Source organism: Macrotis lagotis, chromosome 4, assembly GCF_037893015.1.
Source record: "Macrotis lagotis isolate mMagLag1 chromosome 4, bilby.v1.9.chrom.fasta, whole genome shotgun sequence".
Classification (NCBI taxonomy): domain Eukaryota; kingdom Metazoa; phylum Chordata; class Mammalia; order Peramelemorphia; family Peramelidae; genus Macrotis; species Macrotis lagotis.
Genome location: NC_133661.1, coordinates 268,688,004 through 268,708,356, shown reverse-complemented (window position 1 = coordinate 268,708,356; position 20,353 = coordinate 268,688,004). Strand labels below are relative to the sequence as shown.

Sequence of the window (20,353 nt, the reverse complement as noted above, 5' to 3'; positions counted from 1 at the left end):
TACCAATTGAAAATCTTTCAGATATTTGTGACAAAAAGACTAGAATTCAACATATAATTCTGTATTAAAGATTCAGAAGAAATATAAGGAAAACATTAAAGACTAATTATTAAGGTGGTTGGGGAAGAAAACTGCATATTCTAACTTTTATAGTATTTTTATTTTATTTTAAGTTTCTCCATTACAATTTACCTTTGCTTAGCTGCACTCAGTATTATGATACACATGTTTGATGTGGAAGGAGTTTGACACTTTTTCTCTAGATTATTAGATAGCAGCTTTTATTTCAGGGATCCATTTTAATTAGTGATATTCTATTTACTCTCTACTTTTAATTTCCCTCTTGACATTTCATTCACTAATTTTGAACCAGTTTTTCCTCTCATTAGTTGAAAACAGTATTCATTGATAGTGATTTTAAATCATTTAGTAATCCAACAAAATAAGCCTTATTGATCTATTTCCCAAAATGCTATTTGTAATAATTTGTATTTCTTTTGTATTTTTTCGTAATAGGATAAAAGTTCAAAATACTCTTTTCTTTGAAGAGTAATCTTTATTTGAAATTAAGAAGTATTCTTGTCTATGAAAATCTTGAACCTTTTTCACTCAAAAAGATCTCTGTCTTTGCAGAGTTCATTACCAAATTTTAAACAAAATGAATTTTCTGTTGTTCGACAACATGAGGAGTTTATATGGCTTCATGATTCCTTTATTGAAAATGAAGATTATGCAGGTTACATTGTAAGTACTTTGGTTGCTTTTTTTTAAGCTCTGGTTTGTTTAATTAATTGAAGGTCCTTGTTATGAGCTAAAAAAAAATTCTTAAGCTTTCAGTGAAATGATCCAGTTTTTGGTACTGTCTTTCATGCTTGAAGTTATTCTTTTGTTTGAGTAAGAAGGAGACTCCCCTGTGATTTTTCTTTTAGGTCATCTCTTAGATATTATTTTGAAGTACTTTTTTTTTCCCCAACTGGATTTAGGATTTTAAACTCCCTCTCTCAAAGTAGATCTGCATTTCTGTGCGACTTGTAGTTTTAACTGTTGCCAGATAACATAACCATTATATGTCTGAGATGGGATTGGAACTCATATCTTCCTATCACTAAGACCATCTCTATTCACTTTTCTATACTTTTTAAATTGTTCTTAATAGTTAATAAAATAGTGTTCATTTTAGTAAACCACTTTTAAAGTTACAGTTCTTAAAAAGCAGGGTGATGGGGAGCAGCTAGGTGGCAAAGTGGATAGAGCACCAGCCCTGGAGTCAGGAGTACCTGAGTTCAAATTTGTAATAATTTGTATTTCTGACACTTAATAATTACCTAGCTGTAAGCAAGCCACTTAACCCCATTTGCCTTGCAAAAAACCTAAAAAAAATTTTTTTTTAAAAGCAGGGTGATGCACTAAAATTTGTTCTCTTAAGTTGAGTTTTTCATTGTTTACTTTGAAAAAACTGTGTTAGTTTAATTATAAAGTAACATGGTACTGATTTTTCAGTTTAAGTTTTAACTTATTATTTTCACTTATATAAAATTATTTTAGGAATTTAATATCTCAATAGTTATTCTTCCTATTGCACTTTGTAAAGTACTTTACAACTATTTTTTCATGTTATTCTCACAGTCCTGGGAGGTGGGAATTTCATTTTACAAATGAAGAAAATGAAAGCAGATTAGTGACTTGCCCAAGTTCACACAACTAAATATCTGAGGTTTTATTTGAACTTAAATCTTCCTGTCTCCGAGTTCAGTACTCCACTGCATTGCTTAGCCTATGTGATTACATGATGAAAAGAAATGTCTATTATTATGGTTGTCTCAGTTGCTGCCATTTTATTCCTATTGATTTGACTTTTTATTTTGGAAAATCATTGTCTCTCTGAGTTGTAACATACCTTAGAGGTCATCTGGCCCAAACTCCTACTCAATCCAAGAAGTCTTCCTGCTATATTCCTGACAGGTGATCGATCATCTATTCTCTGAATACTTCCTGTGTTGGGGAATTCATAATTTATATCAGAAAGCAGAACATTACATATTGCAAAATTGTTAAAAAAAAAAAAAGTTTTCTCAAGTCCCACCTTCAGATCCTAAATCTGTTGTTAGGTGCTACACAGACTAGGATCTTCCACATCCCAGTCACTTACTTATTTGAAGACAGCTGTCTTTATCTTTTCTAGCTAAATATGTTTGGTTCCTTCATGTGCTAATATAGAACTGACCTCTTAAAATATGAGAATCAGTACATAATCTACTTAGAGGGACCCTAAAAACCTTTTATTACTTCTTTCAGCTTTTCTATTGCTTATTGTATAGTATATTTACATATGAAATATTACAAACAAATTGGCTTAAATCTGGCTTAACTCTTGTCTAACATTTCCATACATTATTTTTGGAAAATTTTTGAGATTCAATGGGATCTGTCCTTGAGAATCAGTTTTCTAACATTTTGTCTTTCTTTAAAAAAATTAATAATATTAATGTTAGCTAAAATTAATTATAATCTTAGTTTGTGAAATATTCCTCACAATTCTATGAGGTAGGTGTTATTATTTTACAAATGAGGAAACTGAGACAGACAATGATTAAATTATTTGCCCTGGATCATGCACCTACTAAGTATCGAGGCAGAATTTGTATTCTAGCCTTCTTGTCTCTCACTTCTGGGTGAAAATCTTTTTATGATATATGCATTTAAGTTCCAAGTAACTAAAGGTGATCACTTTTAAGGTAGGGTTTGCTTTACTATAGAATTAATGAGATGATCAGGAGCAGATCTTCTTTTTGCAGAAAGGATAACTGTTGAGCTCTGAATTTGTTTCCATCTTTTCTTCAGTTTTTCTCTCTGAGCCATCATCTTATACCAGTAATATTTTTTAATCAGTCAACAAGCATTTATTAAAACAACTTTAGGAGGGGTAGCTGGGTGGTCCAGTGGATAGAGCACCAGCCCTGGAGTCAGGAGGACCTGAGTTCAAATCCGGTCTCAGACACTTAATAATTACTACTTAACCCCATTTGCCTTGCAAAACCCTAAAAAAAAAAAAAAAACAACTTTAGGCCAGACCTTATGCTTGATCCTCAGATAAAAAGATCAAAATTAAATAGTTCTTGTCCCTAAGGATCTTACTTTTTTTGGAAAGCATTATCTCTTTTAATCATAATACATAGGTTTATACAAATTAGAGCCAGAGGGAACTTGGAAGTTATCTTTTCTAACTGATTTTTACAGGTGGAAAAAACTAAGAGAGTGATTTGCTTAAGCAGAGCTGGGATTTTTACTACTTCATCTCCCTGACATTTTTTTTTTGTCTTTTCCCCTGTTTTTTTTATTTGATAATCCTTATCTTGTTCAAGACATTTCTTCCCCTTTAAATTCAACCATTTTTTCCTGCTCTTTCCTTAGTCCTTGTCTAATACCTATTCTCATTCCTTTATTCTTATCTTCTATTAAATCTTTCCCTTAGAAATACAATCATCCTTTGCCATTTAGAATCACTCACCCCTATCTCATTTTTCAGAGTTAATCCCTAACAACATTCTCTCCCTTTTGCTCAGTTCTTTCCTGTCTTGTCTTATCATCTTTTTTTGGTTTGTTTTTTTTACTGGACTGTGGGGCTAAGTGACTTGCCCAAGGTCACACAGCTAAGTAATTATTAAGTGTTTGAGTTCTGACCTGAACTCAGGTCCTCCTGACTCCAGGGCTCATGCTTTATTCACTGCATCACTTAGCTGCTCTTGTAGTCATCTCCAGGAAAGTTACATCCTAGGATATAATACACTAACGATTTTTAGCACCAAAACATGCAGTTATCTTATTAGCTGATACTAAAGAACCAGTAGACTATTAAGTTTATATGTGTGCATGTTTGTGTGTTTGTGTGTATACATATATATATAAAATTGGCTACTATCTGATATTTTTATAGGTATAACTAGTATATAAAATAACTAGCTACTACCTGCCAACACGGGTTTTCTGTTCCAGTTGTATGATTTTCTTTGATATGCAAGAGTTTTCTCCCTACCCCTGTGAGATAGGGTGAGGTTATATAATTTATTCTCTTCTAGCTAATATATAGCTATTATATGCCAAACACAAGGTTTGAATCTAGTTTCTTCCTGATTGTAAGGCCAAGCTTATATCTATTAAACTGTATTGAAACATTTAATTATCTTAAAATATTGATGTGGGCAAAATACATGTATTTCTAATCATGTTGCCTTTTATAAAAAAAGTGGAAAATTTGCTTTATATATCCTTCTAAACATAATGAGTGCCTCCTTATTTTTTAGTCACTCTCTATCAAAATCTTTTCAACTTTTTAGTTAAGACCTTAGCTTAAAAAAAAGGCCAAGGTCTCTTATTGCATTTGGGACCATCTCCAATTGCCCTGATCCATATCTGGCCACTGGACCCAAATGGCTCTAGAGGAGAAAGGGAAACTGGTGTCTTTGCATAGCCTTCCCTCACAAATCCAGTTCACTTGTATATCATGGCATCACCTCCCTGACATGGTGGTTCACTTCTAGAACAAAGGACAAACAACAACCTTAACTGATCAGTTCTTATAGTTTTCTTGACTGGCAGTGAAAGACTGCTAACAGAATAAAATAGTTGCAAAGTGATTAAATGATCTGGATTATATAGTCTCTAAAGTTCTCTTCTAGCTTTAACACTGCTAATAAGTCTATTAGAACAAGGTAAAACTACTCTCAGTATTTTAGAGACACCTCCTATATTGTATAAGGGCTAACCATAGGCAATATTGTTCCTATCAATGGTGGTTACAGAAAGTATTGATAGTACTGATTAGGTTTCATTTTTCCTCTTTGACTTAAGAGGGAGCCCCTAACAAACCCTTACCTTAATTAAAGGAAACTGTTTTTTAAATTGTACAAAAAAAGTTTAAAAATAAAAATATGATACATGTTCATCTGAATCTATTCTGGGTCAATCAGTTTTTTTAGGATGTTCTTGGGAAATTTTGAGGACTCAATTTAATTCATTGCAACATTCCTTCAGATTTTGCAGTGCATCCAAATTGCTAAACTGATTCCAGAATTGAATCTAAACCTAAATCTTTGACTAGCTATATGAAATGAAACAACTTAAAAACTGAGTAGCTATCCATTCCTGAATGACACCATTCCAGATTCCACCAGCACCACCACGACCTGATTTCGATGCTTCAAGAGAAAAACTACAGAAACTTGGTGAAGGAGAAGGGTCAATGACTAAGGAAGAATTCACAAAGATGAAACAAGAATTAGAAGCGTATGTACATCTTTTTTTCGAGTCATTTTTGGTAAATATACTTTCATTATGATGTCTTTCCAAATGTTCTCTGCTCTGTCACCCTATTCATTTTAGCATGGTAACCCTTTCTGGAAGATTCAGGTTTGCACATTGACTGCTACAATATAACAAATATTAACTATCATGATCAGAGCGGGAAATTGTAGCAATTATTACCCCCACAGTGAAAATTATTTAAATGATTATTTTTAATCCAGTCCACTAAAATGCTTTATTCATAGAGCTACAAAAACAATTAATTAAACATTTCCTGACTGTAAAACATGTTTGCCTCATAAAACTTCAGCTATTATCAACCTAGTTCTTTTTCCTAACATGAAAATTCTGTTTCCTCATATAATTAAGGCCTAGGCTACTCACTACAAATGTCCTAATATCCAAAATACATATCTTATTTGGTATTCTTTTTTCTCCTGCTTCAAAGTTAGTAAATTACTTCTAGATATAAAAGCAAATAAGCATTAGTGTATAATGAGCAACGTAGCCATGGCATAGTAACCCTTTCCCCATTACTTTTGTAAGCATACCACATATTTATTAAAAATTTAAAGCAATTTCTATTTTACATTTATTTATACTTCACCCAAAGTATAAAGACTTTCCCTTTTCTCCATGGAAAAATATATTTTCAAACTATTTTTATATTAATTTAAACTTTGCTCTGTGCTGGTTCTCTGCATTGTGAGAGTCACACAGAATACTCATTTTTCTTTAGTCATTTCCATCCTTTTTCTCTCAATTTTTTTGTGGGGGAGGGGGTCATTTCTGCCACTCATATATGTCCGTCCTTTTGCTCGGTTTCCATTTCCAAGTATATGTTCACATTGCTACTAGGCCCTTCTTTGGCATTTCAAACTGCCAAGAAAAATCTAAATTCAGAAAACTAGAATCTTTTGTTTAAGTTTAATTTTTTAGAAAATTATCAATTCTTTGTACAAGAAGTAGCCTGTTAGCAGATGGAAATATATACTTACAGACTGTAAAATTGAAAACTGGAAATTAACAGAGCACACTTATATTTAAGAATCTGTGATTTTCCAACACCCCTGATCATGATTCTTTTGTGGTCTGGTTAGGGGTTGGATAACACAGAAACCTTGGGTTTCTCTTCTACTGTCACCTCCATCCTCTGCATCCTTCTTTTTTGTCTTCACTGAATGACTACCCTCACAGAGATCAAACTTCTCCCAACATTGAACCTGCTGGTTTCCTGGTATGTAAAACTTATGATCCTTCTTGCACATAGTTGAAGCAAGAGTATCAATTAGGTCTTAAAAAAAAACAAAATGCTTTTCCCTCCAAATTACATTTTTTTGGTGTGTGGCTATGGATAATTTTGGATACTTAAAACAAAAATATTCATCTAGTGCTAAAGATAAAATTCTTCAAAATGGTTTTGGGAATTAACAAAAATAAGTAGTCTCTGTTGGAAAATCTGCTTCCCTGTAGTTAAGATTTAGAGATTTATGTGCCAGAGTTGAATGACAGTAATTGTCCAGCAACTGAATTTTCATTTGTGTTGTATTGTTTGTTGTGTATTTTTTTGTGGTACCAGAAGCAGCACCCCTGCTGTAATAGTTATGTGGTTGGAAACTTATTAAATTTCAACCTTTTGTTGTAAAAATATTTATAAAACCATTATCAAAATTTATATGTGTTTATTAATAAGTTTCAGGAGCAGGGTTTTGCATCTTTAATAAAATTCAACTAACTCCTTTATTTACATGAATATAATGCTTTTGTTTGGCAAATTTATATTTGAGTTTATTACAATTGATTGACTTAATGTTTAATTCTATTCATTATTTCCAGTGAGTATTTGGCAATATTCAAGAAGACAGTTGCAATGCATGAAGTATTCTTGTGTCGTGTTGCAGCACATCCTATTTTGAGAAAAGATTTAAATTTTCATGTCTTCTTGGAATATAATCAAGATGTGAGTATTGACTTGATTGAACCAAATATCCAGATTTATTTCCAAGATATTTTAGAAAGGGGTTATGTGTTTTAGAAAATTCTTATTTAAATCATTAATTTGAAATATAGGACCCCAGGCGTAAGAGGGTATTCAGAAATTTGGAAAATGAGTAAAGAAATGAGAATTCATAATTCCATTATTTGGGATTCTAGGGTTTATTTTATTGATATTTGACATCTAAGGATTCAGATTATAAATAAATCTGATGAAGTTATCTAAGACTTCAGAAAATGATTTTAGAGCTATAGAATTTCAAACAAGTACTTGATAATTCCACATTAGAGATTCTTCTCAGGATGAGATATGCTTCCTTTCCTGTGCATTTCTCTTCATATTCTTTCTCCTAAATGCTGAGGAAGCTAGAATTGTTAGTTATGAGCCTTCAAATAAAAGCTATCTTAAGTTTAAAAAAAAACTTAAAAAGAGTAGAGGAATGTTAGTCAATAAATATTTATTGAGCTCCTGCTAACAAAAGCTAGGTAATAGACAGTCCCCACTCTCAAGGAACTCAGTCTAGTGAGGGGAAACAACATGCAAATAATTACACGCAAATAAGTATACAAGATAAATTGGACATAACAGAAGGACGACGCTAGCATTAAGGTGAATCAGGAAAGGTGACTTGTGGAAAGGATAGTCTTAGTTGGTTCTACAAGGAAACCAAGTAGAATAGATGAAAGAGGATAAGGAGAGAGAATTCCAAGTATAGGTGACAGTCAGTGAAAAATCATGAAGTGGAGACATGGAGTATTTTATTCAAGAAACAGCAAAGAAGCCTGTGTCACAGATTTTTGAGTTTAGTGGAGGATATAAAAAGGATGTAAAAAATAGGAAGGACTCAGGTTGTGAAGAGCCTTAAATGGCAAACAGAGCTTTTATGTTTGATCTTGAGGAAGATAAGGAGTCACTGCAATTTATTAAAGAAAAGAGGCTGATAAGGTATTGTTAAAAATTTTAATATTTGTTATTTTGCCATTTGCACCCAGGAATTATGTGTAGATGTGCCCAAATGACTTAGTTTCAAGAGAAATATGGACTTGACCTGTATTTTTTTTTTGTATAGGAAACTCTGATGAGGGAACTCCCTTTATTGATTCAATACAATACTCTTTCTGCAACTTAAGCATCTTGGATAATTGCCTATCTCACTGACAAATTAAATGACTTGTTTTATCACATTGCCAGTATGTGTCAGAGCTGGAATTTGAAACCAGAGCTTCTTGTTTCTAAGTCCATATAGAAAATATAATTTAAAAAGCTGGCAATTAAGCTCAGTAATTTTTGAAAGTCAAATAGTAATAATAATAATAATTTGTTTCCTCTGACAAAAAAAATCAGTTATTACAAGATATTGTCAAGAATGTTGGCTGTATTGTAAATAACAGAAAAGTCATTGATGTATAATAAGCTACATAAGTTGTTATATTAAGAGAATCATTGCCTAAGTGATTCTTGTGGATAGACGCTAGACTTGAAGTCCAGAAGACCTGAATTCAAATCCTGTCTCACTAGTTATATTATCCTGGGCAAGTCACTTATCCTCTGTCTGCCTCAAGTTTGCTCATATGTAAAATGGGAATAATAGTAATAGCACCTACCTCTCATACTTCCCATATAGCATCTACACTCCTTTAAGTATAAAATGTGATAATATATGTAAAGTATTTACATAATACTTTGCATTTATTTGTACTATTATATATTATGTTTTATAAATATTATAACATTATATATTTATATACTTTACAAATTTTTAATATTTTGTAAACTTTTTTGTACTGCTTTTTCCCATTCTTATTTAACAGTAGGCTTGTGGCTCATTAGGTCAGGAACATAATATCCATAAATGTTAAATTTTTAAACCAGACCTGAAAATAGTGTACTTATTATGACTAAATTTCTCCTGGTAACCAAAAATTATATACAGATGAGCTTGGCTGACCTAGTATGAAAAAGGTATAGGGACTACACATACAATTTTGTTTAGGAAACTTCCAGATAAACAAACTCTATATATCAATTAAGTCAGCATCCAAACTGCAACTTAATATTCTTGGAGAGTTCCCCAGGACCTTGAAAGGAAAACTTGATTTGCCCAAGGTCTACATTTAGTATGTATCAGTTTTGGCTCAAAGATTATATAGAAAAGTCTTAAAATTGAGGATAAAATTTCCTGCCACTCAAATATATTTGTGCTAGGACAGAAAATTATCAAATTCAATATTTATGAATTTAATGAACTAGAGTATCAATATGAAAAAATGACAGTACCTACCTTTAAGGGCAGATAGGTTATAGAGTAGATAGAGTGCTGGGCCTGGATCCAAAAAGACTCATCTTCTGGATTCAAATCAGGCCTCACATACTTCTAGCTGTGTGACAGTGATCAATTCACTTAACCCTGTTTGCCTTAGTTCTTCATCGGTAAAATAGCCTGGGGAAGAAAATGGTAAACCGCTCTGCTACCTTTACCAAGAATACCCCAAATGGGATCACAAAGAGTCAAACTCGATTGAAAGGATTGAACAGCAACCATCAAGGAATCTTGTTTTACTACCCAGGTGATAGAAGATGCTGTTATAACATAGATAAATATGATGCAAAATATGGAATGATAGGAACAAAAGAAAAATAGAAAATACTCTAGGAATATTTGAAATGATAGGGATATTTTCATGAGATGGATCAGGGAAGACAGTATATAGAGCTAGCACTTTAGCTGAGTTTTTGAAGAAGACAAGAATTTGAGAAATGGAAATATGGAGAGTATATTCCATTCTTGGTCTGTGGTCTATACCAGGCTATCTAAAATGCAACCCACAATGTGATTTTATGCAGTTCCCCTGTGGGTTTACTAAATGCTTTAGTAAATGAAGCCGAGCTACCACAGAGCTCTCGCTAAAATGGAAGATCATAATATGTTGTCTGTTGTTTCAATAAAAAACTTGTAAAGGTAAGGTTGGACAGCCCTGATATACAATGATATGCAAGAAGTTAAAATGTTTAATTAGCAGAATTGCTAGTAGCCCCCATGCCTATGTTAACCTATGCTTAAACAAGATGAATATGTTTTTTATCAACAAAAGTCTCTGGGGAAAATATTGAACAGGAAAGGATAGTATAGAGTTCATTAATTTTTTGTATTATTATTATTCCTGAGTTTTCCTATTTTAATTGAATTCTAAAATTCTTGGAGTATGTTTATCTAAGAATTTTATATCTGGAAGGCAACATAAGATTGTAATTATCCAGTTTTCTTCTATCAGAATTATAAAAAAATAATAATTCAGAGAGATTTAGTGTATTAACTACAGTTACACCAATGGCAGAACTGTATCTCCTTTCCTGCTTTCAATATGAAGTTAGTGCTCATAGAAACATTTTCCCACTCATTCGTTGATTAACAGTCCAGATTCCACTCTGTTCTTTTTTGAAAATCAGGACATATCTTGCTCTTTTCAGATATTTTTCAATGGTCTTTCGAATGTTATTATCAGCAGTTCAGCAATTAAACGCACCAGCCCTTCCAGTATGTTTGAATGTTCTTTGTGACAGGTGACATGAACTCATCAAGTAACTAGGTTCTACTTACCATTTTCTTATCTAGTATTTTATTTACTAATTGGCCAATCCCTACAAAGTAGATGGATAATTAGTGCACTCAGTGCAGCCTTTGAGGCTAAGATGTAATAGAATATGGATTGATTCTCTGCCACTTGTGCTAATTTTGGCCTAACAGCCAACCCCAAAATAACAGAGGTTCTCTACCAGCCAGTACCATACCATCCATACATGAAACCATCTTTTATGACAGAAAGAGGAACTCTGAATGCTGCAAATAAGTTCAGTTACCTTAGTAGTGTAATTTACAGGGAAATACACATAGGTGTTAGTGGTGATGCACACATTGCCAGAGCTAGCTCAGTGTTGGGGAGACTCCAGATGAAAAGAAGAGATATTGTTCTGACCTTGTATGCCTGCAAAACCTACCATATCAAGAAAGTGAATTGCTTCCATCTGAATTGTCTTAAAAGGATTCTTAATATCACCTGGCAAGATAAGGTACCATGCTCTGAGGTCATCTTTTTGAACTGAAATGCCAGGCATTCAAACTCTTCTGCAGAGACAGCATCTCCACTGGTCTGGCCATGTTGTTTGATTGCCAAACATATGGAGAATTCACACAAAATAGGAGTTAACATCAGAAGAAGTGATACAAGGACACTTTCAGGCTCTCTATTTTTGAATTGGTTGGGAAACATGGAAGACATTCACAGGACTGCCCAACTCATTGCATCAACAAAGGCATTGCTCTCTGTGAACAAAACAGAATTGCAGTAACTCAAAAGAAATGTGAGATATGTATATTTAGAGACATCTTCATACAACAATTTGTGCTTGACCTGTGGTAGAGCCTTCTGAGCTTATATTGGTTCTGTCAACCACAGTTGCACATATTGTATGTTGAACCCAAATAGTGGTATCATTTTGGTCCTCTTTGAGTATGAAGGACAAAATCCAACAACCAACCAAATCCCTAGCATTTTTTAATAAGAAGAACCAAATGAATGAAGAACAAACAAGGAAAGACAAAAATGCTCTCTTCCCTTCTCCTCACCTCATTTCTCCTAAGGTTAAGTATAGTATCCAAGACCAAGGTGGAGATAGGCCTACTCAGACCCATATCTGGAGGATTATCCTCAGTTCTTGGTGCCACTTTTTAGGAAGGATTTTGATATACTAGAAAAATATCCTGAGGAAAGGGCCTTAAAATCATGTCCTGTGAAAGAAGTGACATGGAGAAGAGTAGAATAAGGAGGAATATAGTAGCAATCTTGAAGTATTTGAAAGATTGCTCATTTGAACAAAGACTAGAAGTTTTCTTCTTGATCCCAAAGATTCAAAATTAAGACTAATGCCTGAAAATGACAAAGAAGTAAATGTAGGATAGATAAAAAAAATTTTTTTAAAGTAACAGCTAATTAAAAGTAGGATGGGATGCCTTAGAAAGCAGTAGCTTCCTAGCTTTCACTAAAGGTCTTGAAGAAGAGGCTGGAAAACCCACTTGATAGGTATGTTGTCAGTAGTATTTTTTTCAGGCATATATGTTATTCCAAATGACCTTTGAAGTGTTCTTATAGAGAGATTTCATTAGTCTAAAACTCAGTAGGAGGACTATAAGCTAACACAAAATATTTAGATTTCTGTCACTTCTGTAGTAATTAAGGAAGTAGCAATAGCTAAAGTTGTAAAGAGTCTGGGACTGAACCAAATGCATATAGAAAATAAATCTATACTTAAAACAATTTTAAATGCACCCAGGGATTGGTTTTTAAGTTATGATAGAGGGACAGATCCCAAAAGAATAAGAAAGCTAGATACTTAAACAAAAAACAAAAGAGGGGAGGAGCAGCCAGGGAAATAACAGCAGATACCAGTTCATATGCCTAATTTCTCACTTCTCTAAAATCTTTTTTGGGGAATGTTCTAAGGCACACACGATTGAAACCATAAGACAGGAACTTTTAGGCTTTTTCATATCATTTTCTAGAGCACATTATATTATGTGGACACAAGAGGAAATGAGAACCAGGTCATTTTTTAACATTTGAAGGGTTGGGAGGAAAAGAAAATTCAAACATTCATGTATTTGAGTAGGGATCTGAAACTTACTTCTGGGTAGTTAGGAGTTCAAGATTTATTTCTTTTATCAATCAACTTCTTGATTCCATCCTCAACAAGAACTAATTCAACTGGAAGCAAAGAATGGAAAGGTAGATATCTTGTGGTGCATAGAGCAGATAGTATAAAGAGGTATAAAGACCTCATATTCAGAAGTTTATCTAGAGAGCTAGAAGGAGAAATCAGAGGCAAATGTACCCTCATTAAAGTTTTACTCAAAATTATCCCACATGCCACCAGAGAGTAAAGATTGGTTTCTAGAAAGCTGGAAAACAGCTGCCCAACTATGGGAAAGGAAGGGTATGCCAAAAAAGGGATGTCTAAGAAAATAGTAGTTTCTATTTTGATTCTTGAAGCCTAAAAGGCACTGCTTCCTATGTATATTGAAAATGCTCGTTTAAAATTTCTGTATCTTTCAGTTGAGTGTACGTGGAAAGAATAAGAAAGAAAAACTTGAAGATTTCTTTAAAAATATGGTTAAGTCGGCAGATGGTGTCATTGTTTCAGGAGTAAAGGTAAGATTTGGTTTGCAATAATAATAGTTTGGGAATTTGTTCTTTTAATTCAGTAAGCACTATGTTCAAGGCATTGTGCGCCATGCTGGGATACTGAAGATAAAAATAAGACATAGGACCTAGGCTCATAGAGCTCATGTTCTTTTGGGAGTCATTGTCCCAAAGGTAAGTTGTACTCATAGCAGCTGATGAAATTACTAAGGGATAAAGTATAAGAGAAGAGAACCCAATGCAGAACCCTGATGATGTCTTTTCTTTGTGGGCAGATGAATTATGATTACATAATGAAGATTGAGACAGATTGGAGAATTAAAAGAAACAAGTGCCATTGAAGATAAGGAAAGAGAATGTCTAAGAAGAAAGGTTGATAGCCTGTGTCACAAGCTGTATGGGGGCAAGTCAGATGAGGGCATTTAAAAAGTTATTGGAAACTTGGAAGGGAACAGTTTGAATTGAATGATATGTTGTTGCCAAGACTGAAATAGATGCAATGAATACAGCTTACTCTTGCTAACAGTGTGAAAGTTTGTAAAAAAGGAAAAGGGATGTTACAGTAGCTTGAGGAAGTAGCATGGTCATGTAAAGGATTGTGAGGGATTGAAGGAAACCTAGGCAGTCCTTCTTCATCTCCTGAAGCTTAGTATACTTCTCTTCAAAATTATTTTGTAAATACTTAGATATGTACAGGTTTCCTTCCTCAACTAAATGTAAACTCCTTGAGGGAATTGACTTTGTTTTTTGTATTTGTATTCCCCAGTGCCTAATTCAGAGGATAAGTAGATATTAAAAATCAGAAAATAATAGGGAATAATTGAGCAACATGTTCCTGGAAAAGAGATAGATTTGGGGTAGGTTATGAAAGTCAGTCACATTTGTGCTTACTGTGTACCCAGGCACTGTGCTAAGTGCTGGAAAACTCATAATCTAATGAGGGAAGACCACACATTTAAAAAAAAAATAACTGAAGAAGGAATGGGAAGAGAAAGAAAGTACCTGAGCTGGGATTAGGAAATGAAGAAGAGATAGCTGGGCTGAGCACTCTCCTTAAACAGAGCATCTGGAAGGAACTCTCTACTGTAAACTGTTTCTTCCCAGAGGGAAGAAGGGATAACCCAGAGGCAGGAGTGAGTGGAAATTGAAAAAGTGTAGAAAGGTTGAAATTTTCTTGTGAAGAAAGAGGAAGAACTTGAGGAAGTTTTGAATGAATGCTAGGATGAGAATGTGAATTCTATTTGGTAGGCAATAGGAGCCTCTGAAGGAATATGATCAGTGCTGTGAGTGAAAAAGACTCTTCTAATAACAGTAATTTGTGAAAAATCAAGAGAAAAGGTTGGATGACTGTCGTAACAATTGAGACAAAAGGTACTAAAGGGCAGATTGGACTAAAAGAATGAAAAGAAGGAATAAGTTTGAATTAAAGTAAATAACTGTTAGGGTTAAAAAGCAAGAGGTAAAAAATACATCTGAGACCATAGTGGAGAAATTTGGGCATCAGGAGCTGAGCATAAAGACACTGGGGTAAAAAGCCAGAAAACAATTTGCAGGGCTTATCAGTTGATCAGTTCTTATAGAAATGATTGGTTCTTCAGTGACATAAGATTATGTATACTACATATGTGAGTTGTGAGAAAACTTTGAAATTAGTTGAATTTAAGCAATTGGGCATTCTGAAGTATTCTTTAAAAAGTTTAGGGGGAAATAAAGAAAATAAATTAAATAATTTCAGTTATCCATTTTAAAAATAAATTTCTTTCAATCAGGACTGATTGAAAAGGTAGGCTCTCACTTTCCAGTACTTGGCAGAGATATTTTTAATTTCTCTCTCAATGTTCTAGCAAAAAAAAATAATAAATATATATGTGTGTGTGTGTGTGTGTGTGTGTGTGTGTGTGTGTGTGTGTGTGTATATATATATATATATATATATAGGTTCAGATTTCTTAGCCTCTCTATATCCAACTTGATCACTAATCAGGATCAAATAATAATTATTTGTTAGAATCCAACACTATTGCTTTTTTCTTCTTATTCATTTGTTATATTTTCCTTCTCTAGATGTAATCTTTATTTTACCTAATGGTAGATGTGAGCCATGTTAAATAGAGCCAGAATTGGTTTAGCCAAATACTTTAGTTAGTCTTGAAATATAGGTAATAAACCTTTTTATGAGAGAAAGATTATACGTGTTTTTATACACATGTGTTTACAGGTAGGTGTGCACTTCAAGGATTGAGATAGGGATTATGTTTCATAGCATTGCACAGATAGATTCTCAGTGAATACAGATATAAAGAACATAAATATTGATGTTATTAAACAGGCTGTTACAGATGCTTACCCTGTTTTTATAGCTATAGTTGAAAGGGTTCAAGGAGCCCTGAAGGCTATAGATAACCAACCTCAGAATTAGGAAGACTTAGGTTCAAGTCTTACCTCTTGACACTTGGCTTGTGATGTTTCACCCTGCATGAGCATGCCATTTAATTCCTTACTTCCCAAACAGCTTCTTAAGACTCTTAAAATTTAGATATTAGGGGCAGCTAGGTGGCGCAGTGGATAGAACACCAGCCCTAGAGTCAGCAGAAGTACCTGAATTCAAATCCAGCCTGAGACACTTAATAATTACCGAGCATCTATGAAAATACAGAATGTCAGTGCCTTAACTGAATGCTTATTTGATTATTCATAGACTGTTTAATTAGTTTGTTAGATATCTTATCATTAGTGGGGGGTCAGAGGGACAGCTTTATATCTAAATCATGTGCCCATTTGACCTTATCTTGGTAAATGGTGTAAGATATTGGTCTATATTGAACTACTTTCTATTTTTCCGAAAAGATAAATTCTTATCCCGAAAAGACTATACTTATAAAATACAAGGTTCCTGTATTTATAATTCAATAAAATAATATGAGAATGGCATTGAATATATAAAATAGTTTAGGTAAAACTGTCATTTTTTATTATGTTGGCCCTGTTATAAACAATTGATATTTCTCCAATTATTTAAATTTGATTTTATATTTTATGCATGTATATTATATTCATTCATATATGTATGTATATATATATATAAATATATAAATATAAATTTCTTTTTGCAGTCTGGAGTTATTTTAAATGGGGTGTCATTTATAATTTCTTCTTGCAGGGTTTTGTTTGTGATCTATAGGAATGTTAATAACTTATGGATTTACTTTATATCCTACTACTCTACTAAAATTATTTTTTCAGCTAACTTTTTAGTCATCTCTTTGAGATTTCCCCATTGGGCAAAATATCTCCTTATAATACCTTTAATTTCATCCTCATTAGTGATATAGTCACCCTTTATTATTTCTAGAGAATTGATTTTTCTTCCTTTTTTAAAACCAAATTAACCAATTAGATAACTATTTTAATTGACTTTTTCATAAAACCAACTCCTAGTTTTGTTTATTAAATGGTTTTCTTAGACTTAGTTTTATTAGTCTCACCTTTAATTTTTAGGATTTCCAAATTAATATCTTTATTTTTAGGTTTTTGCAAGGCAAATGGGGTTAAGTGGTTTGTCCAAGGCCACAAAGCTAGGTAATTATTAAGTGTCTGAGGCTGGATTTTGAATTCAGGTACTCCTAACACCAGGGCTGGTGCTCTATCCACTGCACCACCTAGCCACCTCCAAATTACTATTTAATTGAGGATTTTTAGTGTAATTCTTCTTCTAGTTTTTTAATTGCTCACCCAATTCATTAGTGTATTGATATAAGCATTTAGACCAGCAGTGTCCAACATTTTAGCTCTTTTGGCTGCATTGCCCAACAAAAATTTGTCTAGAGCCACATATAGGATGTTATATGTATTTATGACTACTGGGTAATACATATTACTAATGAATATGATAGTAAAATGTAACATAGTATAATAATAATAAAAATGAGAATAAAACATTTCATTTTTGAACAAAAATAAGAACATACCATTTTAATTTGAACTCTGAACCTGCTTTTTTGATATCATTGCATCTATATCTAGTACAATAGAAATTGTAGTGCTGTGAAGACTATTTTCAAGATCCTTGTGCAAAAAACCCAAAAGAACCAGGCAGCCTATGAGACCACACAATATTGGTACAGAAGTCAAGCAGTGGGGCTAAGTTAGTCTGTGATGTGGCAACCTTGGCACATGCACACCACTGTCCTTCATTTTCCACATGAATGGGCTTTGAGGGCTGCATGCAGCTCTCAGGCTAGCCACAGGTTGGACACACCTGATTTAAAGCTTTAAATCTTCCTCTGATCATCTATTCCATGGGTTTTGATATGTTGTCTCATTGTTGTCATTCTCTTCTATGAAATTATTGGTTGTTTTTATAATTTGTTCTTTAACCCACTTGTTCTTTAACTTTGTTTGATCTCACTTAATTTTTTATCTACTTTTCCATTGTCTCTTATGGAGTATAATTTTGCTGCATTATGGTTTGAAAAAATTAATATTTCAGCTTTTTTACTTCTAAGTATTAACTTTTTATGCACTAATGTGTGGTTAGGTTTTTTTTTAAGTACCATGAATTGCTTAGAAAAGGATGTATTCCTTTCTATTTACATTCAGTTTTCTCAAAAAAAACTTAAACAAAAACACTTTAGTAGAATGGTTGTGTTTTAAGAGTATATGCAATTATCTAGTCTTTGCCCTATCTATATTCTTTGAAATTAATTATTTACTTTTTTCTATTTATTCAGTTTGGCTTTCTTTTAGTGGTTTTCATTTATGCTGTTTTAGTTAATTTGTATGTCGTTTTTATAATTGTGCTTATTTTTTCTCTTTTTTGAGTTCATACAATTCTTCCTAATTGACATTGATTTTTACTTCTTGTGGTCTGAATATTCTTACATTTGTGGAAATTAGCTAGTTATTCATAAAGCTATACTTTATGGAAGTATTTAAATGGAGAATGTTCTTTGGGGGTTGTTTAGTGTTAACCAAGTCAGGTGGGAAAAATTTTGTTCTTGTTGACTCCATTTGAGGTTTCTTGTTAAACATATTAGAGTAGTTTGCCATTTCCTTCTCCAGTTCACTTTATAGATGAGGAAACTGATGCAAACAGGCTTAAATGACTTGCTCAGAGTCAAGTAAGTGTCTGAAACTGAATTTGCACTCAGGAAGATGAGTCTTTTTGACTCAACACAGTAATCTATCCACAGTGTCACCTAACTCCCCCTGCTGGGGAGAGTTTACCTCTAGAAATAAGGGTTGATTTATATAATGGATCATTAAAAAAATAATAATAACTTGTTTTCTTTCTTCCAAACTCTTTTCCTTTCTTCTTAACTGGATTTCAAATACATTTGTGATCTCTTAGATTTAGAAATTTCCTCCAGCAACACAACTTACACTTCATCCTATTCATCCCATGCCACGCTTGTCTTTGTCCTCCCAAAAGTCCATTTTAGGGTATCCACTCAGGTTGCCTCACTTACTTTCTCTAGACATTTCAAGGGAACCAGTGGGTTGTCTTATGTGTTTGTTATCCCCTTCCTTACCACCATATCAGCCCATCTTTTCTTCCAGGCCTGTAATTCCTTGAAGGTTATCTTTTCTATTCTTCCTCACAGTTCCTCAATGGTTTACATGTTATAATCTGCTCATACTTACTATTTCCATGTCTTTATTGTCCTCTATATGATTTATCTTAGTTCTTAAAAAGTACTGATGGTTGTGTCTTATTACCATATAGCATGCTGCATCTATAAAATATTAGGGACCACCAGTTGGTACAGTTGATAAAGCACTAGAGTCCTGGAGTCAGGAATACCTGTAAATTTGGCCTAAGATATAGATGAGCTGTGTGGCCTTAGATAAATCATTTGATTACTGTCTGCTTCAGTTTCCTCCTCAGCAAAATGGTGATACTGATAGTATCTACCTTTCAGGGTTCTTATGAGAATCAAATGAGATAATATTTACAAAGCTCTTGACACAATGCCTATAACATAGTACATAGTAAGTGCTATAAAAATGTTAGCTATTAGTTAATAATATAAGACGAAGCTTGAGATCATTAAACGATTTTTTTCAGCCTCCTAAAAGCAATCTAACTCTCAACTCATCAACTCTTGTCCCAGCACATTGTTCTAGCTATATGCACTGTTGAAAAAGTTCTTTAGGAGATCCATTGCAAATACATGTTGAAATCTTGGAAATATAGTCTTCATTTATTTAGTCTTTACCATGTGGATAAATAGACCAAATTCCTTTCAGTTGTTAGATATTTATTTCAGAAGGCTTTGTTTGATATGCTTATCACAATGTTAACCACAAACAGGACGATCTCAGAGACATCACCACTCATAGAGAATCCCTCTTAAACCCAAACTCTAGATTAAATCTCTGATTTATCTCAGTGGGAAATAATTTTGGCACTCTTAGTTTCCCTGTTTTCATGCTTCATGGGATGTTTATTATCCAAGAATCAATGAACAGCTATTTATGTTATTGAAGCATACCTTTAGCCACATAAGAAATCAGGAATCATTAGAAAGCCCTGGCGTTGGGAAAGATTTAAGGCAAAAAGAAAAGGATGAGATAAATAGATAGTGTCATGGAAACATCAAACAAACTTAGATAGACTTTGAGTGCTAGTTCAGGATAGAAGGGCCCATTGTGCTATGGTCCGTGGGAATCACAGAGTCAGAAATGACGAACAACATCATTTATGGTACTGCATTTTCCAGGGCATTCTGAAAGATTTTGAACTATATGTGCCCATATCCAGTCTGTTACTAAGGCCTGTCAGTTTCACATTGGCAATGTCTCTTGAATTCACCCCTTCTCTTCTCTGACATTGCAACTTCTCTAGTGCAACCCTTATCGC

At 33.4% G+C, this 20,353-nt stretch overlaps 1 protein-coding gene across 2 annotated transcripts in view; it reads left to right on the top strand.

The window, feature by feature from the left end:
- Positions 1 to 20,353, top strand: part of SNX6 (sorting nexin 6) — a 57,469-nt gene that overhangs the window by 13,263 nt on the left and 23,853 nt on the right. Inside the window, exons 4-7 of one of the 2 annotated variants that reach the window (XM_074235987.1) lie at positions 634 to 744; positions 5,162 to 5,283; positions 7,138 to 7,261; positions 13,405 to 13,500. In XM_074235987.1, the coding sequence (XP_074092088.1) occupies positions 634 to 744; positions 5,162 to 5,283; positions 7,138 to 7,261; positions 13,405 to 13,500 (453 nt within the window). The remainder of the gene's footprint in view (positions 1 to 633; positions 745 to 5,161; positions 5,284 to 7,137; positions 7,262 to 13,404; positions 13,501 to 20,353) is intronic. The other variant, XM_074235988.1, reaches the window with a different exon arrangement.